This window comes from Lampris incognitus, chromosome 6 (assembly GCF_029633865.1).
Source record: "Lampris incognitus isolate fLamInc1 chromosome 6, fLamInc1.hap2, whole genome shotgun sequence".
NCBI classification, from domain to species: domain Eukaryota; kingdom Metazoa; phylum Chordata; class Actinopteri; order Lampriformes; family Lampridae; genus Lampris; species Lampris incognitus.
In genome coordinates, this window is record NC_079216.1 from 18,066,684 (window position 1) to 18,091,325 (window position 24,642).

General features: G+C 45.1%; 1 protein-coding gene across 1 annotated transcript in view; it reads left to right on the forward strand.

Annotated features, from left to right (window-relative positions):
• The first annotated feature begins 10,356 nt into the window (after positions 1–10,356).
• LOC130114162 (neuronal acetylcholine receptor subunit alpha-7) overlaps positions 10,357–24,642 on the forward strand; it is a 91,363-nt gene continuing 77,077 nt past the window's right edge. The window contains exons 1-2 of the mRNA XM_056281948.1: positions 10,357–10,411; positions 16,281–16,420. Of these exons, the coding sequence (XP_056137923.1) occupies positions 10,357–10,411; positions 16,281–16,420 (195 nt within the window). The remainder of the gene's footprint in view (positions 10,412–16,280; positions 16,421–24,642) is intronic.

A 24,642-nucleotide genomic window follows, 5' to 3' on the forward strand; every position in this document is an offset into this window, starting at 1 on the left:
GCCAAATTGTCCCGCTGTTATTGGGTAATAGTCCCTCTTACACCTTTAAACGTAAAATAACTGAGAACCTATCTATTAAAAGTGTTCGATCCTCCCTAAAAACGAGTATTGTGTCCTGGTCTGGTAACAACCTAGGAGGAAACGGACACATAAAATCTGACCAGGAAAACAGATATAACTCATATATCATCAGACACTGGGATCTGCCCACTAAAAGTGTAATCTTCTTCAGCTGGCCACTGGGTACCACTGTAGTTTTACATGATTTGAGTCCTGGGCACCGCTACTAGAGGAGCTGGTGCCTTGTGCGATCACATTGGTTGTACAGCCCATAGAGGGAGTTATTGGTTATATCCAGATGGTTAACCTGGGAGTATTAACCAGTAATCCTCTAATCAGTGAGTTCCCTCGATGCCACTGAGGATAGTGTACTCAACTGGATGATGACTCTTCTGACTGATCCACACCAGAGGCTGTAGTTATCATTATCACCACTAGATGCTGGTAAAATTGACTGTTTATGGGAACATCGACACACCATGCAGAGCCTGCTCTGGTGGCATTAGTATCCTATCAAGGCAGCTGAAACCTGCCTCTCTGTCAGGGCAGTAAATCAAAACAAACTCCAGGACTGGAACATGTTTTGATGGAGCTGCACTGATATCTTTCATGACTTGGACTCAATGACTTATCGGTTTGATAAAAGTTTAATATCTGAGTCAGCTCCCGCTCATTAATCTTATACGAGGCCTTGTTGTGCGCTGGGGTGAGGTTTTCAGCACACACACACACACACACCTCCATGATCCATGAAAGTACACCTTCCTGTTTTTGGGCGAGATGTGAAATGTAATGTCAACATACTAGGAAGTACATTTCCTGGGGAAAATGTACATTGCTCAGAGTGCTGGCGAGAATGAGGGATGAAAAAGAAAGATGGATGCAGCGTAATCTCTGAAGAAAGCAAGCGCTAACTTCTGAGCATTTCCCTCACAGTCCCAATAAAGTTTCAGGTCGCTAGCCATAAAACTATTATGGTTATCAAATGAACGGAAGCCAATAAGGGGTGAAGGAAACGGGGGAAGGAGCAGGGCCAGTAAATGAGTGGGTAAGGGAGAAGAGCTTTGGAAACTTTGGTGACTTCAGTTTGAAGTTTGCGGGGGCAAGAGGAGATTGACAAATGACTGGGAGTGAATTCGGCAGAATAAAGGGAGGATAAGGAGAGGAGAATGGGTTATTGTGTTGAAAGTTAGGAGCACACTTCAGGGATGGATGAAACAGGAAATTTGGTAACTAGTGTGAAAGCCGGGGAAAGTCTGTGGGGAAAAGGGGATGAAACGGAGGGATGGAGCAGGATATCAACTCACTCCATAAAAGCAGCATACTCTCATGGAAGTATTTAAATCGGGAGGGTTTTTTTCTGTGTCTTGCTCAAAAGCTCCAAGAGGAGTAGCATTGTTAAGAAATAGAAGAAGATGATGATGATGGAAGATTTCAGTTTTGTGCTGCTTTCAAATAACCCACAAACAAGAGAAAAAGAAACGCATTAGGAAGACTTTCGTTTATGAGGAGTGATAATTTTCTCATGAGCACCATTCTTTTTTAAAAGATCCTTTTCTCAGGTTTTGTCTTCATGGGATCAGAAATCAGTGGAGGTGGCGAGGAATTGGGGTGTAGAGAAAAGGGTAGACAAAGGTCCGATATGAACCAGGATGCTTGTCCGATTCAGCTGCTCTTACAAGCACACCAGTCAGACCAGCCTTTAGTCTGTATTATGGTAGATTTTTTTTACATTTGCTTTCCTTACTCGATAGGCCAGTAAAACCCAGCCACTGAGGATAGACCAGCCAGTGCATTCGTAGCGCCGGTCCCAAGCTCAGATAAATGGGGAGGGTTGAGTCAGGAGGGGCACCTGGTGTAAAACCTTTGCCAAATCAGCCAAATTGTAGCAGGGTGCCGGTGGAAATTATGCTACTGTTTGGAGCAGGAGAAGGGGAGGGGGAAGGCATGTCCAGAGGCAGCGAGAGAGGAGGAAGGGTAGGAGTGTGGAGGTGAGAGTTGAAACTTTGAATGTTGGCGCTATGACTGGTAAAGGGAGAGAGCTGGCTGATAGGATGGAGAGAAGGAAGGTAGATATACTGTATGTGCAAGAGACCAGGTGGAAGGGGAGTAAGGCCAGAAGCATCAGAGGAGGGTTTAAACTCTTCTACCATTGTGCGGATAGGAGGAGAAATTGAGTAGGGTAATTCTGAAGGAAGAGTATGTCAAAAGTGTGCTGGAGGTGAAGAGAGTGTCAGACAGTGATGAGTATGGAGCTGGAAATCGAAGGTGTGATGATGATTGTTATCAGTGCATATGCCCCGCAAGTTGGGTGTGAGATGAAACAGAGGGAAGAATTCTGGAGTGAGTGGATGATGTGGTGGAGAGGTTACCCAAGGAGGAGAGCATGGTGATTGGAGCAGACTTCAATGGGCATGTTGGTGAAGGGAACAGAGGTGAAGAGGAGGTGATGGGAAGGTATGGAGTCAAGAAGAGAAATGTGGAAGGACAGATGGTGGTGGATTTTGCGAAAAGGATGGAAATGGCTGTGGTGAATACATATTTCAAGAAGAGAGAGGAACACAGGGTGACGTATAAGAGTGGAGGAAAGTGCACACAGGTGGACTATATCTTACTTAGGACGCATGATCTGAAAGAGATTAGAGACTGCAAGGTGGTGACAGGGGAGAACGTAGCTAGGCAGCATCGGATGGTGGTCTGTAGGATGACTTTGTAAACCAAGAGGAGGAAGAGAGTGAAGGCAGAGCCAAGGATCAAATGTTGGAAGTTGAAGAAGGAAGACTGTTGTGTGGAGTTCAGGCAGGAGTTAAGACAGGCACTGGGTGGTAGTGAAGAGTTGCCGGATGGCTGGGCAACCACTGCAGAAATAGTGAGGAAGACAGCTAGGAAGGTACTCAGTGTGTCATCAGGACAGAGGAAGGAAGACAAGGAGACTTGGTGGTGGAATGAGGAAGTACAGCAAATTATACAGAGGAAGAGGTTGGCAAAGAAGAAGTGAAGGATTGCAAGATGGTTGTGAGACTGGCACTGACGAAAAGACAGGAGACGGAAGTGGCAGAGTTGAAGATGCTAAGATATTCATTGGGAGTGACGAAGAAGGACAGGATCAGGAAAGAGTATATTAGAGGGACAGCTCAGGTTGGACGGTCTGGATACAAAGGAAGAGAGGCGAGATTGAGATGGTTTGGTCATGTGCAGAGGAGAGATGCTGGGTATATTGGGAGAAGGATGCTGAGGCTGCTTTCCATCCCCCACACCAGCCTGCGGACTTTTAGGGATAGAGCCTTTAATGTGGCAGCCCCCACCCTTTGGAACGCTATTTCAGCAGAGATCTGCAACGTTGCTTCTTTGGACAATTCTAAAAGACTCCTGAAAATCTACCTTTTTACTCAGGTCTGTAGTCTTTTTGTTGTTCTTATCTAGTGTAAAGTGTCCTTGGGTTCCTTGAAAGGCGCTATACAATTCTAAGTTTTTGTTGTTGTTGTTGAAGATGGAGCTGCCAGGCAAGAGGACGCCAAAGAGGAGGTTTATAGATGTGGTGACAGAGGACATGCAGGTGGCTGGCATGACGGGAAGATGCAGAGGACAGGAAGAGATGGAAAAGGATGATCCACTATGGCGACCCCTAACAGGAGCAGCCAAAAGTAGTAGTAGTTGATTGGATAGGCCAGTAAAATAAAGGCTTTTTAACACTAGCGCTTATGAGAGTGCTTTGGTCTAGAGTGATCTCCAGTTCTGTTTGTGAAGATTCTTCAAGTCTTGTTCCCAAAGAACACCCTACCAACTTTAAAAACCTCTGATACAATAACTGAGCACACCAACAAGCTCTTTTTCTAGTCATGGTGTTTAATTGGACTTGCACTGTTCTGGTGTCAGTCTTGAGTTTGAATTGTCACCTTGAAGTCTCGGACTTGACTCAGACTTGTCCCCCTAGAATCTCTGTCTGGACTTGGGTGGTCTTGACTATACAAGGCTGATTAGAGGTAATGTTTCTAATGTGGGGAGCCATTAAGGAAATGATTTCATTATTCAACTCTGATGAGCATATCGATCATGCCTCGACTATAGAGCGTGTTCAGAAACACAGAGAAGCTGCTCCACACTGGGCACCCCTCTGCACCCCTCCTCATCTATACAAGGTCATGACCTTTTCAGTCACGATGAAAATCCGCCCCAGATCCAAGATTTTGTGGAACACGCCCCGCACCACAAAACCATCTCGTCACCTATTGTCCTTCACAGTCACTCCATATGAGTGAGGGTGATGGGTGCTCTGCTCCAAGACCCTCTGACAGGAAACACAACTGGCTTTAGCAGCCATCAAATTGGTAGTCCTCTACACCCCACCCACCCCACCCCACCCCCTACACACACACACACACACACACTTCGGAAAGAGTTTGATTTGGATTGATTTAAACAGCACTATACACAAGGGCATGGTGAGGACGAGGTCACGGAGAACCAGCCTTTGTGCTTTTTTTTGTCTTATTGTTTCTATATTATTTCTTTTCTGAGTTTCTGTAGATACTATTTTTCCAAACCAAGATTTTATAATTAGCCAGTTTTGTGATGTACGGGCCAATCACCTTTATTCTCTTTTTTTTTCTTAGATCCCCCCTTCCCCTTCCCCTTCCCCTTTTTTTCTACCCAGTTGTATCCTGCCAATTACCCCATTCTTCCGAGCTGTCCCGGTCGCTGCTCCACCCCCTCTGCTGATCCGGGGAGGGCTGCAGACTACCACATGCCTCCTCCAATACATGTGGAGTCGCCAGCCGCTTCTTTTCACCTGACAGTGAGGAGTTTCGCCAGGGGGACGTAGCGTGTGAGAGGATCACGCAATTCCCCCAGTTCCCCCTCCCCCCTGAACAGGCGCCCTGAGGAGGCACTAGTGCAGAGACCAGGACACATACCCACATCCAACTTCCCACTCGCAGACACGGCCAATTGTGCCTGACCAAGCCGGAGGTGACATGGAGATTTGAACCGCCGATCCTCGTGTTGGTAGGCAATGGACTAAACCGTCACGCCACCCGGACGCCACCTTTATTCTTTTGAATCACCTCTGTTTCTACTGTCGCCGTTCTAACGCGTTGGGTTTAGCATGATCCATTCAGTCCCCTCCTTACACTACTTCCTGTTTCCAGAGGATGTCTGGGAGGATGTTATTGGACCATGGGCAGCAGACCCAACATCTACCCTTCCGAGGCGTCTCCAGGGGTCCTCTCCCATAACTGACCCGTGACCTCAGGCCTTGCTTTGGAGGGGGAGGGGTGCGTAGTAAAGGTTTATCCATTGGTAACTGAGGATAAATCTGCTTTGTTCGGGTTTGGTAATCCGGTAAGCAGCTCTTCCCATCAATGTGTGGCTGTTACCAGGGCAGCGTGCCGCCTCCAGATTAAAATGTTTGAAGGTATTGAGGGAAAAGCTTCAGAGGTTTTGCCAGTTTGCACACCAAACATCCTGGGTGTGTAAATATACAGTTTTAAATTGTTCCCCCGTCTTCGAAAAGATTCTGCTTACTCAACTATGATGTTTTGCCAAGAAAAAGCAAACAGACCGTAGACAGCTTCCTCGCTGAAGTTTACTGCGGAAATAATGAAAACAATGTCCCAAAGCTGCTCACAAACCTCAGAAATGTAGAGATGTGATATTGCCGTGATCGTATGTTTACGTTTGATCAAGTCATTACAGAGTTTTAATCAGAAATGTTGGGTCCGAGTGGCGTAGCGGTCTATTCCGTTGCCCCCCAACACGGGGAACGCCGGTTCGAATCCCCGTGTTACCTCCGGCTTCTTCGTCGGGCGTCCCTACAGACACAATCGGCCGTGCCTGCGGGTGGGAAGCCGCGGATATGGATGTGTGTTCTGGTCGCTGCACTAGCGCCTCCTCTGGTAGGTCGGGGCGCCTGTTCAGGGGGGAGGGGGAACTGGAGGGAATAGCATGATCCTCCCACGTGCTACGCCCCCCTGGCGAAACTCCTCACGGTCAGGTGAAAAGAAGCGGCTGGCGACTCCTCATGTATCGGAGGAGGCATGTGGTAGTCTGCCGCCCTCCCCGGATTGGCAGAGGGGGGTGGAGCAGCAACCGGGACGGCTCAGAAGAGTGGGATAATTGGCCAGGAACAATCGGGGAGAAGAAGGGGGAAAATTTAAAAAAAAAAACAAAGTCATTGAACATGGGGCATTTCAATCAATGTGCTCAGTCAGAACAATCTAGAAAGAAGAAGAGCTGATGGTCGTGAAACATATTATCAAGAGAAAACTTCTCAACTGACAAGCACCGACTGGTCTTCATCAGATCACGTGACCACCATGAAAAGGTCCTCATGAGTGACAGCAACGAGCAAAGGCTGGTTAGCCCAAACTGTATTCAACAGGAATAATGAAGAAAGGTGGCATGAAGTGACTTGAAACTGCAAACCGTTAGGAGACAGTCCTAATCTCTTCAGTGGTCTTTTTCCCCTGTCAGGTGAAGTCTGACGTTACCTTAGACTTTCCAAAAGTGTGGAGTGCGAGCCAAAGCATGGAGTGGCAGGAGCGGCAACCATGGATTTTTTTCAATGAGGTTTGCATCGGATGTTTAACATGTAAAGAGGCAAAAATACTACTTGGACCAAAGAGAGGGGTTCACTTATCCAGCGAGTGGGGAAAAGGAAGTGTGCATAGTGGCAGTGCAAAAGTTATGCGCAACCAAATATATAAACACAAGGACAGTGTCGTGCACAAACAAGCCAAAGAAATGGCCGGAGGAAAAAGGGACGTGATGCCTACCATTATTACTGAGGCTAGGGCACACCACTTTGATGAGACAGAAGCAGCATTCAGAACCGCTTATTACAAAAGAACGAATGTCATTCACGAAGATGGGCCCCTTAATAGAACTGCAAGAACAATACGGGTCTAAAATGGGAAAGGAACATAGATCAGACCACTCGCGTGCCGAGATTACAACCCACTTAGCCAGCGAAATGAAACGCACAATAATATCCAATCTGAAAAAAAGCAAACTTGCCGATTAGCATCTCAATAGATGAAAGCTCAGTGTATGGGATCGCTTACCTCATCATCTACCTTCGGTCTGACATCAGTGGCAATGGTGATTTAGAAAATATCTTCTTGGACTTGGTCGAGCTAAAACAGAGCACGGATGCTGCATCAATCTGCTCCTCTGAGAGAAAGTCTATTGATGCTGGGTTGGACGATGAGTGGCTGCGCAAGCATTTAATTGGTATCGCAACAGATGGGGCCTCCGTTCTAACCGGAAAGGTGTCTGGACTTATTGCCCGACTTAAAACAGATTTCCCCAATGTTCAGGCTGTGCATTGTTTGGCACACCGCCTCCAACTAGCCTTCCACGAGTCACTTAAAGCAGTTGCGGGAATCAACTATTTTGACATTTTCATTTCTAAGTTATATGCAATCTGCCATCAATCCCCCCAAAATACCAGACTTCTGAAAGAAGCTGCGCTGGCGCTGGAAACGAGACTCGTACGGATAGGCAAACTCTTCACGATACGCTGGGTTGCCAGTAGTTTTAAAACTATCAAGGCTGGGGGTCCGCGGTGGTGTAGCGGTCTAAGCATCGGCGTTGTGTCGATGCAGTTGCTCACTGGGGACTGGGGTTCGCGCCCCGGTCTCGTCAGATCCGACTATGGCCGGACTTGATGAAGCAGCAATCATTGGCAACGCTGTCCTCGGGAGGGGGCCGGAGTCGGCTTGTATGCGTCTCTGTGTGTGTCGGAAAAAACAGTGATTCGGCCTGGAGTCGCCTTGTCACGAAAGTGGGGAGGGGGTCTCTTTCGAGACTGCCGGCCGGGGAGATGCAGTTGGCGAACGCATGCAGTACGAAGGTGGGTGTTTGAATTAAAATAGGGATCGATTGGCCACTAAATTGGGAGAAATCAGAAATAAATTTAAAAAACTGTCAAGGCTGTGTGGCAAGACTTCCCTGCTCTGGCGAAACAGCTGAAGGAAGCAAGTGAGGACCCAAAGCACACGGATGCCGAGAGGCGGCACTTCAGTGGCCTTCGTAATCAGCTGATCTTGCATGTATGAGGGGCGATCTACCCGAGCTCCAACCCCTCTCTCTAAAACTACAGAAAAGAGATACAACTCTGAATCAGTCAAGCCGTGACGTCACACAAACTATCCGGGAGTGTTAACAGCGATGCAAGAAATGGGCGGCAAATCATTCCGCGTAGCCAAGGAGCGCATCGCAACGGCCACATTTCATGGAGTGCAACTGGTCGATGGCAAAGAGAACATCAACAGACGGCAGTTTCACCAGTCTGCAGCAGACGATCTAGTGAAACGTCAACCCCACTCCGATCTTGTACAACTACTGAAACCGCTGGGCAAAAGCTGCTGGCCGGCTGATCGTGGCGAGCTGGTTCTGTTTGGTGAACGAGAGGTCCACAAACTATAGCTGCTTTGGGAGCCATCGAGGGAGGCTGTGGAGGAGTACAGGGACTGGAGATTGCAGGGGACTGAAGGGAGCACGCTGAGGAGACTCTTGCTATTGCTGCTAAAACGTTTCTACCCAGCTCTGCAGAGTGCGAAAGAGGTTTCTCTGCGCTTAAGACATTGATCACAAGACGCGGACCCGTCTACGGGAGCAGAGTTTAAGCGCACTTCTGTTTTTGGACGTTAATGGACCCCCATCGGAATATTTCAACCCCAAAACTTTTCGTGAGGTCATGGCTGAAGGCCGGCCACCATCTTTCAACTTCATGGAAACCGGGGAAAGATGTCAAGAGAAAGGAAAAGAGGCCACTTTGGGCCAATAGGTGGTGGCTTTGGCACACCTTGGATATGAATGGGACAGACAGGTTGAAATGGGATGATTTGTAAAATGTTAAAAATGAAATAATAATTTTAAAAAGGCATATCGTAATGGTATTTGTATGTCTTTAAATGGGATGATTTGTAGAATGTTAAAAAATAAAAAAAGGTTAATGCATTTTTAAAAGGTGTATTGTGGTATTTGTATTTCTTACTGTGTAATATACTGTATACTGTATATGCCTCGTGGTCACCCAGCGTCACCCTATAGATTAATGCACACCTTTTACAAATAATGTGGAACTGGGGCCTCCCAAAAAGCATAGTGGAACCGTTCGTGTTGATGACGTCATATTGAAATATTGCGCTCCAGCACACGCACACAAAACACTACGAAGGTGGCACCCCCGAAAGCCTCGCGGTAATTCGAACACTGAGGTAGCACCCCCCAACACTCCCTGACACGACAGTGAGTGACGGCTCTGTGGTGAATAAATTGGATGGTGGGGTAGGTCGGGAGGCCATCTTTTCAACCACAGGTCTGCAGTTCAAACTCCCAGCAAGCACCTGGCCCGCTGAGATGTAGTTGAGCAAGACGTTGCATCCCTTCCATTTCCAACCATCCTCTTTCTTTCACCTCGACCTTTGACCTGCCTGTTGTGGAAGCAGGAGAGTGTGGAGGGTGAGAAAATACGCAAACATCCACCCATCCATCCAGCCATTATTCAAGCCACTTATCCCAATCGCGGGATGCTGGAGCCTATCCCTGCAGTTATTGGGCGGCAGGCGGGGAGACACCCTGCACAGGCCGCCGGTGCTAACAAAGGGGGGGGCGCTAAAAAGATCATTTTTGGTTTATCACGGACAAGTAGCAGTAACATCACGCGCTATCCTCTAACCTCAGACAGACCCGGGTTAGTCTGTTCTGATGGAGTGGGTATCACCAAACTGGGCCCCAGTATGACATCGGCGACGGGGCTGAGTGATATTCATTTTCACGCACAGAAGTATCCAAGGACAGAGAACAATATAAATTATTGAATATTACTGAATAAAATATCATCCCTTTTAAAGAGGGATTATGTGATGAGAAGAAACAGCTTTAGGCTAGCCTATTTTCCCATTGAGAAGGCTAATTACGATCCCCAGCCCCCACCCAGCTGCCTTCTGTGTTTTGTTTTTTCTTTTTTTTCCTCTCATGAGATTTGGCTTTCTCTGCTGAGACTTTTACAGCCGATCGGATCTTCTCATTCGGTGGTCTTTGGGGAGGAGCGCAGAAGAAGACCCCCCCTTGGAGAGAAAAAAAATCACATCGTCCTCCTTCATAAAGACAGTTTCCAGTCTGTCTGTCTGCTGGTCGCGGACAGGATCACTTTTTAACACTTGTGACAGATCATTTGGATCGGTGTGGCAGCGGAGGTTGGCCGTCTCTCTCTCTCTCTCTCTCTCCCTCTCTCTCTCCCTCTCACACACACAACCCCTGTCTCTCTCTCCTACACTGTCATTCAAAGCGATGGAGGGACGGGGCTTTACCTTGTGTGTCCTGGCGGTGTCCTGCTTGCTCCAAGGTAGGGTCCTGCATGGCTCGTATCCTTACTAATGATGTCCTGAAAGCTTCGACATGCCATCCAAGTGAATGCCGTCCCAAGCGTTCACCGTGAGAGCGGTATCAGGTGACTCACACGCGGACAGGAGCACCTTCACACCGCGTGCGCTACGTCTTCTAACTTTGCCACGCGTATTGTCATGAGGTCGGTTGTCGCCGTCCTGCAGCTGGACAGCGCGAGTACAGAGATCCACAGATGTGGAGCTTTATGGAGGTGTAGACACGCCGGTTGACACGCAGCACCTCCACCTGTGCGCGCGGCTCCTTACCCGCGCTTCTGTCCGGCTCGCGGAAAGACGAAGGTCCGGCGCTACCATGACGCTCACCTTGAAACTGTATTCTGACAAGCGGCCAATTTGTTGCGGTAAATGGAAAGTTGCCTGTAGCTATGGAGATACGGGAGCCTATATATGATTTGTTATGATTGACAGATCTGACGCCGACAGCTGTGACCATCATCTTTAGGTTGAATCAAAGAAGCTGAAATGTTGATATTAATTACTTTTAAAAGTCTTAGATTTCACCCATTAACTGTCATTAATGAAGGTTATAACCTCCGAACTATAGAGAAGGTGCATTGTCGGTGTCTGTATTTTATTTATTTATTTGTTTATAAGTTTAGATTTGGGACTGTCATTACTTTTGACCCACAGGACAAGACATGGCTCTCAGATCTGAAATGCTCCTCTCAGCCTAATAGTGTAAATGTACCTATGTGGCGACCCGACCAGAAAACCATTGTGACTACTGAAGCTTTCTCCGTGTCAGCGAAGCAAGCCGACGGCTTCATTTGCATACACGGCACGGTCACACGTGCGCCAAATTACCATGGCAACGCGGCAAAGCAAATCGCGAATTCGCCGGTCAGCGTTCACCAGAGTTGAACTCCACGCGAAGCGAAGACGGGAACTTCTTTCGCCACCGGAAGTGAATGTTTTATTCGCCCCTTCGCAGCGCGCTTTCTTACAAGTAAAAATGTTGTCCGTGTCACCTCCCGGGCTCCGGACGACTCTGAGTTTGAGACACTGAGACAAAAGTAAATGAAAGCGGTAACCCGAGGGGTGTTGTTAAGACTCCCTACAAAATCTCTCACATCTTCAACGAAACCTGACAGGCAACGCTCGCTACATTGTATTCTCAAGTATCACTTACCCCCCTCCCCCCTCACTTTTCGATCAGGAGAAGAAGAAACAAACGACGAGGCAATTGCAGACTGTTTTGCTACTCGTCCGTAGCTGTCAGTCACATAAACAGCTACTGACGTCCAGTCTCCGCGACTGATCAACCGAGAAGGGCGGGAAACAAATCATGGCGACAGTTTGCAAAATCAGATTAGACTGAGATTCCTGGTTCCCGGAGAAACGTCCGTGACTAATGGCGCTCAAAAGAGCTGCGCAGTCGCAGCAGGAGGCGTTATTAGTAGTTTGTTGTTGTAGGCGTTATTAGTGTTTGTTGTTGAAGGCGTTATTAGTGGTTTGTTGTTGTAGGAGGTGTTATTAGTAGTTTGTTGTTGTAGGCGTTATTAGTAGTTTGTTGTTGTAGGAGGTGTTATTAGTAGTTTGTTGTTGTAGGCGTTATTAGTAGTTTGTTGTTGTAGGAGGTGTTATTAGTAGTTTGTTGTTGTAGGAGGTGTTATTAGTAGTTTGTTGTTGTAGGAGGTGTTATTAGTAGTTTGTTGTTGTAGGAGGTGTTATTAGTAGTTTGTTGTTGTTGTAGGTGTTATTAGTAGTTTGTGGTTGTAGGCGTTATTAGTAGTTTGTTGTTGTAGGAGGTGTTATTAGTAGTTTGTTGTTGTAGGAGGTGTTATTAGTAGTTTGTTGTTGTAGGAGGTGTTATTAGTAGTTTGTTGTTGTAGGCGTTATTAGTGTTTGTTGTTGAAGGCGTTATTAGTGGTTTGTTGTTGTAGGAGGTGTTATTAGTAGTTTGTTGTTGTAGGCGTTATTAGTAGTTTGTTGTTGTAGGTGTTATTAGTAGTTTGTTGTTGTAGGCGTTATTAGTAGTTTGTTGTTGTAGGCGTTATTAGTAGTTTGTTGTTGTAGGCGTTATTAGTAGTTTGTTGTTGTAGGTGTTATTAGTAGTTTGTTGTTGTAGGCGTTATTAGTAGTTTGTTGTTGTAGGCGTTATTAGTGGTTTGTTGTTGTAGGCGTTATTAGTAGTTTGTTGTTGTAGGTGTTATTAGTAGTTTGTTGTTGTAGGCGTTATTAGTAGTTTGTTGTTGTAGGCGTTATTAGTAGTTTGTTGTTGTAGGCGTTATTAGTAGTTTGTTGTTGTAGGCGTTATTAGTAGTTTGTTGTTGTAGGCGTTATTAGTAGTTTGTTGTTGTAGGCGTTATTAGTAGTTTGTTGTTGTAGGTGTTATTAGTAGTTTGTTGTTGTAGGCGTTATTAGTAGTTTGTTGTTGTAGGCGTTATTAGTGGTTTGTTGTTGTAGGTGTTATTAGTGGTTTGTTGTTGTAGGCGTTATTAGTAGTTTGTTGTTGTAAGTGTTATTATTATTTTGTTGTTGTAGGCGTTATTAGTAGTTTGTTGTTGTAGGTGTTATTAGTAGTTTGTTGTTGTAGGCGTTATTAGTGGTTTGTTGTTGTAGGCGTTATTAGTAGTTTGTTGTTGTAGGCGTTATTAGTGGTTTGTTGTTGTAGACGTTATTAGCGGTTTGTTGTTGTAGGCGTTATTAGCGGTTTGTTGTTGTAGGCGTTATAAGCGGTTTGTTATTGTAGGCGTTATTAGTAGTTTGTTGTTGTAGGCGTTATTAGTAGTTTGTTGTTGTAGGCGTTATTAGTAGTTTGTTGTTGTAGGCGTTATTAGTAGTTTGTTGTTGTAGGTGTTATTAGTAGTTTGTTGTTGTAGACGTTATTAGCGGTTTGTTGTTGTAGGTGTTATTAGTAGTTTGTTGTTGTAGGCGTTATTAGTGGTTTGTTGTTGTAGGCGTTATTAGTAGTTTGTTGTTGTAGGTGTTATTAGTAGTTTGTTGTTGTAGGAGGTGTTATTAGTAGTTTGTTGTTGTAGGCGTTATTAGTAGTTTGTTGTTGTAGGTGTTATTAGTAGTTTGTTGTTGTAGGCGTTATTAGTAGTTTGTTGTTGTAGGCGTTATTAGTAGTTTGTTATTGTAGGCGTTATTAGTAGTTTGTTGTTGTAGGTGTTATTAGTAGTTTGTTGTTGTAGGCGTTATTAGTAGTTTGTTGTTGTAGGCGTTATTAGTGGTTTGTTGTTGTAGGCGTTATTAGTAGTTTGTTGTTGTAGGCGTTATTAATAGTTTGTTGTTGTAGACGTTATTAGCGGTTTGTTGTTGTAGGCGTTATTAGCGGTTTGTTGTTGTAGGCGTTATTAGCGGTTTGTTATTGTAGGCGTTATTAGTAGTTTGTTGTTGTAGGCGTTATTAGCGTTTTGTTTTTGTAGGCGTTATTAGTAGTTTGTTGTTGTAGGCGTTATTAGTGGTTTGTTGTTGTAAGTGTTATTAGTAGTTTGTTGTTGTAGGTGTTATTAGTGGGTTGTTGTTGTAGGCGTTATTAGTAGTTTGTTGTTGTAGGCGTTATTAGGGGTTTGCTGTTGTAGTCGTTATTAGTAGTTTGTTGTTGTAGGCGTTATTAGTAGTTTGTTGTTGTAGGTGTTTCCCCGTGTTTGCGTTCGTGTTTAATGGCACGCCTCGTGCCAAAAAGTGATCGTCCGTCAAAAACAGATGGCTGTCCGCGGTCTCTACTCGCCAAAAAGTGATTGCAGCGTCTACCATGTGACTGAAAGGTTGTTTCTGCCTCAAAATGACTCGATCTAAACTTTAAAGACAAGACCGTGTTAATGAATATTTAAATGACTATAAATACCAAATATTTAAATATATAAATTGACACAGTTTTAACAGGCTTGCGCGCCGGCAACCAATTTTTGGCGGACGATCACTTTTTGGCACGACACGTGTGTGGCTGCATCCGTAGTCCAGTAAACGGTCTCCTACCTAATCTGAGTCAAACCCCCCAAAACAACAACAACACAAGAATAACCACAACATGAACACCATATCGTTAAAACACAATTTTAAATCTAACGTTAAGAGTCCCATCAGCCATTGCGCTCCCCCAGCGCAGTACCGCCGACAGCTACAGCATGACGTCATTGTTTCGTTTGTAAGGCGCGTGTGTAGCAGATTTGGAATGGAGCGTTTACTCACTTCATTATTAAAAATGTACATTCCAAGTCCGCGGCGGTGTAGCGGTCTAAGCATCGGCGTTGTGTCGATGCAGTTGCCCACTTGGGACTGGGGTTCGCGCCCCGGTCTCGTCAGATCCGACTATGGCCGGACTCGATGAAGCGGCAATATTGGCAACGCTGTCTTCGGGAGGGGGGTGGAGTCGGCTTGTGTTCGTCACGTGAATGCGTCTCTGGGTGTGTCGGAAAAAACAGTGATTCGGCCTGGAGTCGCCTTGTCCCGGAAGTGGGGAGGCGTCTCCTTCGAGACTGCCGGCCGGAGAGATGCAGTTGGCGAACGCATGCAGTACGAGGGTGGGTGTTTGAATTAGAATAGGGATCGATTGGCCACTAAATTGGGAGAAAAAGGGAAAAATCAGAATTTTTTTTTAAATGTACATTCCGCACAATGTTTAACATTTTTTTACTTTTTTTTTTTTTGCATTTTTACGTTAGGCAAAGTTAGGCATGCTGTTGGATCTAAGATGTTACACAGCCCCCTGCCACTACAGCGCTAATGGCCATACACGACACAGTTTTACTTTTACTTTATCATGGTCAGCTCTGAGATGACAGAGACTTAAACTGAGAGCGACTGCAGAATGCGTTTCTATTTCTAGATCGCTGACATTATAAACAACATCTTTAATGCAGCTAGTGGGGGATAATACGGGAGGGGGGGCTGACATTTAGGAGACATAGCTGGTACAAATATAAAAAAGTTCCACCAAGTTCAACATGTAAAACTCTCAAAAATGTCAAAAATCGGACTGCCGGAGATTTAAAGCAGTTTAATTCCCATTTGCTGTAACTGCCACAGAGACACAATCTTGTTTTCACAGATAGTGGCCTTAAATCTTGAGCAATTTCAGCAGATTAATTGAGTTCACATATCATCTATAATCATCTCAAACAGCACGACAGAGACACAGAATGGTCCCTAAGACTGAAGACTTTTTTTTCTTTTTTTAAAGAATAAACTGGGTTAGTCTAAACTAGATTTTAGATCGTTACCACTTGGCAGCACCGAGTGTGCATGCTGGGAACGGGGGCTGTGGGAAACCTCTCCCGAGAGGAGAGCTGCCATTAGTTTGGCGACGCGGTGACAGAACGAGAGTCACCATCTGGTGGAGGTGTTCAACACAGGGGTTCTGATGAGGAGCGCGCGTGTGTGCGTGCGTGCGTGCGTGCGTGCGCGTGTCCCCCTCCTCCTTCCGGCTCGCTGTCCTCTGGATGTACATATCAACCCTGTGCTTAACAATGACCGTTATCTCCCCGGTCAAAATGACAGTCCCTCTAAACAGCCAGGACCGTCCTGCTTTAATCTGCACTGCGAGGAGTCTTGGCAGAGGTTATCCGGATAGGCTGAGAGGGAAGACGGTCTGAAGAGGATATTTTTTTGTTGATGATGAATTCTTCATTTCCCAGGCCAGAATACATATACATGACATCAAACCAGCATTACAATGAGACAGGCTGAGCTCTGTTCCACGATGCTCGCTGCACACACACTGCTAAAGTTTACTGCGACAGCTGCTTAATAGCAAGGGTGCCTAAAATGTGTGTGTGTGTGTGTGTGTGTGTGTGTGTGTGTGTGTGTGTGTGTGTGTGTGTGTGTGTGTGTGTGTGTGTGTGTGTGTGTGTGTGTTGCCAGTCTCCCTGCAGGGTCAGTACCAGAGGCGCCTCTATAAGGAGCTGATGAAAAACTATAATCCTTTGGAGCGACCCGTCTGGAACGACTCCAGCTCCCTCACAGTGCACTTCAGCTTCAGCCTCATGCAGATCATGGACGTGGTGAGGACACACACACACACACACGCACGCACGCACGCACACACGCACACACACACGTTCTCGAACCTTACAGGTTGCACAGACTAAACGCATTACCACATAGTCAACTGGTTCAATAACAACTGATGGAGGCAGCAAGACGTTGGCTGAGACGGGGAGACACACTACACAAAGCATCGCCATGTGCTTCATGCTGCTGTGCAGAGCAGCTCTCCTGAGAGAATGAGTGGGTCTCATTAAAATGCTCTCTCTCTCTCTTTTCTTTCTCTCCCTCTCTACTTTTTCTTTCTTTCTCTCTCCCCCTTTTCTCCCTCTCTCCCTTTTCTTTCTTTCTCTCTCTCTACCTTTTCTTTCTCCCTCGCTCTCGCTCCCTTTTCTCTCTCTCTCTCTCTCTCTCTCTCTCACACACACACACACACACACACTCACACACACACACACACACATACACACACACACACACACTAGATCATACTGAGCTGCAGAGTGACAGTATATTGTTAACCCTGTGTAACATATATGATACACGGGATACACAGAAACATGCATATACACAAACGCATGCACGCACGCACGCACGCACACACACACACACACACACACACACACACGCACACTCACACACAAATACATGCTGTTCAGCTGAAACAGGGTTGACACACAGGTGCTGACAGAAGAGACAGAACATGTTTAATTCGCCGGAAGAGATGCCATGTGTCCATCGCGTGTGTGTCTATCAGTGTGTGTGCTGTCAGCAGCTCTGTCACCGCTAGTGGGGTCTCTCTCTCTCTCTCTCTCTCTCTCTCTCTCTCTCTCTCTCTCTCTCTCTCTCTCTCTCTCTCTCTCTCTCTCTCTCTCTCTCAATTCAATCCAATTCAATATGTGCTTTATTGGCATGACATACGTTTGTGTACATATTGCCAAAGCATGTAAAACAACAACAACACAACACAACAATGATTATAATAATAACAACAACAACAACAGTGATTATGATATTAAACAACAATAGTAGCAATAGGTGCCGTCCCCCACAGTCTCTCAGGTTGTGGCAAGATAATATAAATCTTGCTGCAATGCTCGCCGCTGGCCCCCCTCCCAGGACCACCCGCAGCTTACCTGCATCGTCCATTTCCTGGTACTCTGGAGTCACGTGTTCCAGCTCCTGGACAAAAGCCCGGGGCTGTTTTTCAAATTTGTCACATTTAAGGAGGAAGTGCACCTCTGCCTCCACCTCATCTGTCATGCACTGACCACATGATCGTTGCTCTTTTGGCAACCACGTCTTTTTGTGTCTCCCCTTTTCAATGGCTAGACTGTGGTCACGGAGCCTGTATTTGGTGAGGATCTGTCGCTGCTTCCTGTCTCTGACAGTTAAGAGGTATTCTTCCAAATCATAGTTTGTTTTTAGGGCCCGATAGACTTCTAGTTTGTTTTGAATTTTGATTTCAGCGTTCCAATGTTTCACATAATTGTTCTTGCTTTGTTTTATAGCCTGATTTATCCTCATGTTTGTGTGGAATGCAGTGCTGCCTGAGGTTGGTTGGTCTTAGTATTTGTTAAAGGGTTAGTGAGTCTCAGAGCCAGCTGCTTGAGGGGACTTGAGGGGGTTCAGTTCTTGGGTTTTCAGAGCTTTAAAGTGCAATGTATTTGTTGGGATTGTATTTAAGTGCATCCAGAAATTTAGAGATCTCTTTTGTACATTTATCAATAATGGAAACCGGCCTAATTCTGCCCTACATGTGTTGTTTGGTGTTTTCCTTTGTATTTTCAGAATCATTCTACAGAATTCAGCATGTAGGGTTTCTGCTGGATGCTTGTCCCATCTAGCGTAGCTGGAAAGACTGGGTGGACCCCATACCTCACTTCCATATAGTGCAATGGGGGCAGAATTACACTATCAAACAGTTTGCACCAGATGGAGATTGGTATATCAATGTTAAAGAATTTATTTTTAATTGCATATAGAGCGCTGCCAAGCTTTTTGTTTTAGGTTATTCACTGCCCTACTGAAACTCCCTGATGCTGTAATAATTAGACCAAGGTAAGTATACTGCATCGTATGCTCTAAGGTGATGCTACCTAGAGTCAACTGGTATCTATTTTCCTGACATCTGAGCTGCTTCTGGAAGATCATTACTTTTGTCTTTTTTGGATTTATTGCCAGGGCCCAGTGCTGGCAATAGTCCTCAAGCAGGTCTAGTAGTTGTTGCAGCCCATCTACGGTTGGTGACAACAAAACTAGATCATCTGCATAAAGCAAAAATTTCACTTCCATGTCATACAGGGGGAGACCTGGGGGGTTGCACACTGTTCCAGCTGTACCGCCAGTTCATTAATATATATTGTAGCGAATTCGGGGGACAACGCAACCACAGGAACTGCCGCGGCCGGGAAGCGAACCTGTATCGCCCGCACCGCTAACCGCTAAACTAAAGGGTCAGACTCGCCAACCAGCGGCCAGCGTGTCTACTTATCCATGCACGTTACAATATGTTAAACAGTGTCGGGCTAAGTCCACAGCCTTGTCTCACCCCTCAATTCTGAGTGAAGAACTCAGTGTGTTTGTCTCCAATCTTAACTGCACATTTGTTGTCCGAATACATTGACTTTATTATGTCATACACTTTACCCCCTACACCACTTTGTAAAAGTTTATAATATAGTCCTTTATGCCAAATAGAGTCGAAAGCTTTTTTGAAGTCAATAAAACAAGCAAATATTTTTCCTTTTTTGGTTTAATTTACATTTTCATTTATGAGGGTGTGTAGGGTGTAAATAGGGTCCGTAGTCCGGTGATTTGGGAGGAAGCCAATTTGACCTTTGCTCAGGACATTGTGTTCGTTAAGGAGGGTTAGAATTCGATTGTTCAAAATGCTATTAAACACCTTCCCCAGACTACTGCTCACACAAATGCCTCTGAAATTATTAGGATCCAATTTGTCTCAATTTTTATGAAAAGGAGTTATAAGCCCTTTGCTCCAGATGTCAGGAAAAAATCCCGAACTTAGAACACTGTTGAACAATTTGAGTACTGCCCTTTGCAGCTCAGGTGTGCTGTTTTTAAGCATCTCGCTTCTGATGCTGTCAAGGCCACAAGCTTTATTGGGTTTTAAGGATTTGAGCTTCTGTGCCAATTCTCCTTGTGTTGTTGGAAAATCCAATGGGTTTTGGTTGTCTTTTATAGTGCATTCGAGCAACTGTAATTTTTGTTTGATCAGATTGTAATTGGAATTTGAGTGTTCTTGTTGGATTTCCGAATAGATATGTTCAAAATGATTTTTCTCAGTGCAAATTTCAAATTTCTCCATTTTGGATAGGCAGGTCTTGTGGTTTTGTAGCGCTCAAATTATTCCACATTTCCCAGAATTGGTTTTGATTCAGAGAATTTTCTATTTCCTGTAGGGTTCTATCTACATGGCTTTGTTTTTTCATTCTTAATGTGTGTTTATATAGTTTTAATTTTTCCCTATATTTCTTTCTTATATCCATATCTTGAGGTTGGTAGTGTTTCAGGTTTGACAATTTACACAGTTCTTTTCTTATATTTTTGCAATCGTTGTCAAACCATTTTTCATTTTCAGATTGTTTCTTTTTTCTGTTGTTGGTCCTTGGTAGGACCATGTTTGCTGCCGTCTGAAAGATTTCATTGACAGCTTGGTTGGTACTGTCCTTATTAGTGTCAAACTGGTTGTTAATGAAATTAGTAATCATATTAAGTAATTTGGATGAATTCAGGATATTGATACATTTTTGTGCACTGTCTGGAGCCCATCTGTAGGTCTTATTAATTTTGAACAGCTTGCTGGGCTCCTCTATAAGCATTTGAGTCAGGTTAATAGTTTTGAAGAAAATCATAATTTGGTTATGGTCAGAAAGAGGAGCTTGTTGTCTGACAGTGAATGCGTTGAAAGAGGTGGGGTCTATGTCAGTTATTGCATAGTCAACTACACTAGCTCCAAGACCTGAACAACATGTGAACCTTCTCTCTTTCTTTCTCTCCCCCCCCCCCCCTCTCTCTCTCTCTCTCTCTCTCTCTCTCTCTCTCTCTCTCTCTCTCTCTCTCTCTCTCTCTCTCTCTCTCTCTCGCTCTCTCTCGCTCTCTCGAACGGAAGTCTGTGAGAATGAGTGCGCGTTTTCTATCTTTGCTGTTTTTCATTGTTTCGTGTTTTTGTTTTGTTTTTTGGGGGGGGGGTTGTATTTTGACAGATTTACTGTCGTGGTGGTGTGTTTTGATTCCGGAGCGGGTCCGGCCGGTGCGGCTGTGAGTCATGCGGACTCGCGGAGTCGGAGGCGTGGGTCTGGAAGAGCTCACGCACCAACACGGAGTTAAACGGTCCGGCTGTCACGTGCTCGGTGGAGAATCGCGGTTTGGCCACCGGTGAAATCGGTGGTTACGACAGTGTTAAGTCCACATCTAGAATGAATAGTGGAGTCGTTGTGTTTCTTGACAGTACTGATAAAGTCAACGTGGTTGTGGAGCAAGGCGTGGTAATCCAGGACACCTGCGTTCAGGTGGTGCCGCCGGTTAATCCGGCCAAAAAAAGTAATTTTGTCCAAAGTCCCTCCGTTCATTAGCAACGACATGCTGCGGAGAGACCTGGCGAGACACGGAAAATGAATGTCTCCTTTAAAACTGATCAATCTGAGCTGCGAATCTCCACTTTTAAAACGTGTTGTTTCCTTCAGAAGGCAGCAGGTCTTTATGGTTCTGAGGAACAACACGAACTTACATTTAATACTGAAGTTCAGAGTTGATGGTTTGGACTACGATGTGTATGTATCATCAGAGACAATTAAATGTCTTGGCTGCGGAATGGAGGGTCATCTCATCCGTTCCAGTCCAGAGAAACCAACTGCTGAGCCAAAATGAGGGTGAGACGGCAGCACAGGGCCCCGAGCGAACTGGGACTGCGGCGCCGAGCTCACAGCAGGGAGAAAACCGGCGTGAAGCTTAGTTTCCGGCTGCTGGTTCAGGTGCTGCTGTTCCTGGTTCGGCTAACCCAGAGACTGCTGGTTCGGGTGTTGCTGATCCAGGTCCTGCTAAAGCAGGGGCTGCTGGCTCAGTTGCTGACGAGCCCGGTTCAGCAAGTTCAGCGGCTGTGGGTTCAGGTGCTGCTGATCCGGGCCCTACACAGGACAATACTGTTGTAGAGGTTGTTGAAAAGCGTCCCACAGATACTACTAACTGTAATGTAATGGACACAAAGACTGAAACTAATGAAGCAGAATGTTCTCTGGAGGAGGAACATAAGATGTTGATGAAGAAAGACTCTGCTAATGTCAAGGATAAGAAAAGGAAACCTGGTGAGGTGTCTCAGCCTTCTAGTATAGCGACAAAGGTTTCTCATCAGAGTAGGTGTCTGCAGTCGGATGAGAGTGAAGGTGATGAGGAGAGATATGTGGAGTCTCTGGCTGCCTCGCAGACGGGGACTCAAAATAAGACTGGATACTCTCTAGTGAGTATTAAGAAGTTCTTGCAGGACACTTAGGGGGCCAGAAATGTAAAAGTTGACAAAGTGTTTCCTAATTTGCAACTGATTTGAAAGAAGACTTTTCTGAGAAGTCCTGGTAGTCTGGGGGAGAAAGCTTTCACTGAACAGGAAACTTTTCGTTTGAAAAAAATAGTTCAAAAGGTCAGAAAGCAGTTAGGGAATGATGACTAAGTTTTACAATTTATTCTTTCTCTGTCCACTTTTTTCTGTTTTAAAACTTTTTTTCTGTATTATGGCAGACATAAGAACGGGCAGCTTAAATTTAAATGGTGCAAGAAATGGTGGAAAAAGGGCCTGTCTTTTCAAGCTGTGTGCTCTAAAAAGTTAGACGCGTTTTTTGTACAAGAGACACACAGTACCACTGATAACGAGGCTGACTGGAGGAAAGAATGGACTGGTGAGACCTTTTTAAGTCACAAAACCAGGAACAGTGTTGGAGTTGGTATTCTTTTTTCCAGGAATTTTATTCCTGTCTGTCGAGTCTGAGGAAGTTATTAAAGGCCGCCTGTTAAAATTAACAGCAGTGTATGGTGTTTATTAATATTTATGCTCCAGCTGTGGGAGTGGAGAGTTTAGTCTTCCTGGATACTTTAAATGAAGTTATTGAGAACTAGAACAACCCCGCTACAATGTAGCGGTTTGGTTATCCACTCGTCTAAATCTCCCTCCTCTTCATCCTGCCAGCTAACCGCCTTCCCCCTGCCCCTAAACCCCACACCCCACTCCAACTCCCTCCCCCCAAATGCTCAGAATCATCTGAATTGCCGAGAAAAGTGGTTTTTAGCCATTTTTAGAAAATGCATATTTTGCATAATTATGCATAATTATTATAATTACATTATAATTACATTTTAATTTTCTGCTATTTTTCTGGTCCTCTCTGGAACAATACCTACCACCTCCAAAAAAAAATTAGGATCATAAGTGCATTTTTGCAAAAATGCATATATTTTGCATAATGCCAAAACATTTCTAAGTCCCAGAAGATTTTTTTATATAGGTGAAAAAATGAAAGATGCTCAGAATCATCTGAAATGCCGAGAAAAGTGGTTTTTAGCCATTTTTAGAAAATGCATATTTTGCATATTTATGCATAATTATGCGTGCATAATTTTAATGTTCTGCTATTTTTTATAGGTGCCCCTGATCATCCCCAATAACCTCCAAAAAGAATCAAGGCCCCAAGTGCTTTAGTTTGGCCGTTTATAGACTCTCACACAGACACACACCACATACCAGACACACATTGTGAAAATACAGGAGTAGAAGATTGTACCAGTAAGGACTACTTATTCATTGGTGGAGATTTCGATTGTACTGAGGACAGCAGGTTGGACAGGAACCATGCAGAGCCTCATGCTGCCTCTCGCAGTCATCTGGTTCATCTCACTGAGGCTCATGAACTGTGTGATGTGTGGAGAGGGTTTCAAAACAAACAGAGACAATACACCTGGACACATGTTAAGGATACTTGATGTCTATGGTCAGGCTTTATCATTTCTATTGCTTGAAACATCAGTTTAATGTGTTCAAAAGTTGTATCATCAGCCCTGTTGGTTTTTCTGACCACTCACTAGTAATGGTTTCTGTCTTTATAAAATGTGTAAAATCCAATAGTGCCTATTGGCATTTTAACACAGCCTTACTAGAGGATAGAAACTTCAAGGACACTTTTGTCTGTTTTTGGAAAAACCGCCAAAGTAAAATATCTGATTTTGTGTCTGTACAGCAGTGGTGGGATATTGGAAAAGTCCAAATAAGGCAACTGTGTCAACAGTACACTCGGAATGTCACACGAACCTTAATGACTTCAGTTAAAGCTCTGTAGTCTGTAGTAGAGGAACTCTAAGGTTTAGCTGAGGCCACAGGAGACCAACACCATACTGAGGCACTCGCAGCGAAAAAGTCTCGTTTGAACAATTTCCTGGGTGTTTCAGCTCAGGGTGCTTTGGTCAGGTCCTGCTTTCAACATGTAGCCCGGATGGATGTCCCATCACACTTTTTCTTTGGCCTGGAGTGTAAGAATGGACAAAAGAGGTTCATTCACAGCTTAAAATCTGACACTGGGCAGTTGCTGACTGACCATACTGCAATTCGTAAGTGTGCTGTCAGCTTCTACAGTAACAGAGAGGAGCAGGCAGTGTCTCAGAGTTTTTACACCGATCTCCCTCAGGTTGAACAGCAGACTAATGTAGAGTTGGAAGCAGCTCTTTCCTCTGATGACCTCCATGCTGCTCTGCAGAGTATGCAGAGTGGGAAAGCTCCTGGAATTGGTGGTCTACCTGTTGATTTTTACAAAACTTTCTCGTCGGTGGTCGGGGGGGATCTGCAAGCAGTGCTAAATGACAGTCTCGCCAGAGGGCATCTGCCATTAAGCTGCAGGAGGGAGGTTCTCACCTTGCTGACCAAGAAAGGTGATGCACGGTCCATCAAAAACTCGAGGCCTGTGTCCCTGTTTTGCACTGATTACAAGCTCCTCTCAAAAGTGTTAGCAATCAGACTGAGTAAAGTGATGAGACAGGTGATTCATTGTGACCAGACCTACTGTGTACCTGGCAGGTTGATTTCAGATAATATCATTCTGATTCGAGACTTTTTAGAGATCTGTAGGCTGTTTGGCCTCAATGCCGGCATCATATCCATTTATCAAGAAAAAGCCTTTGATCGTGTTGAGCATGAATATCTATGGCTCACATTGAGGACCTTTCATTTTGGTCCTGGCTTTAT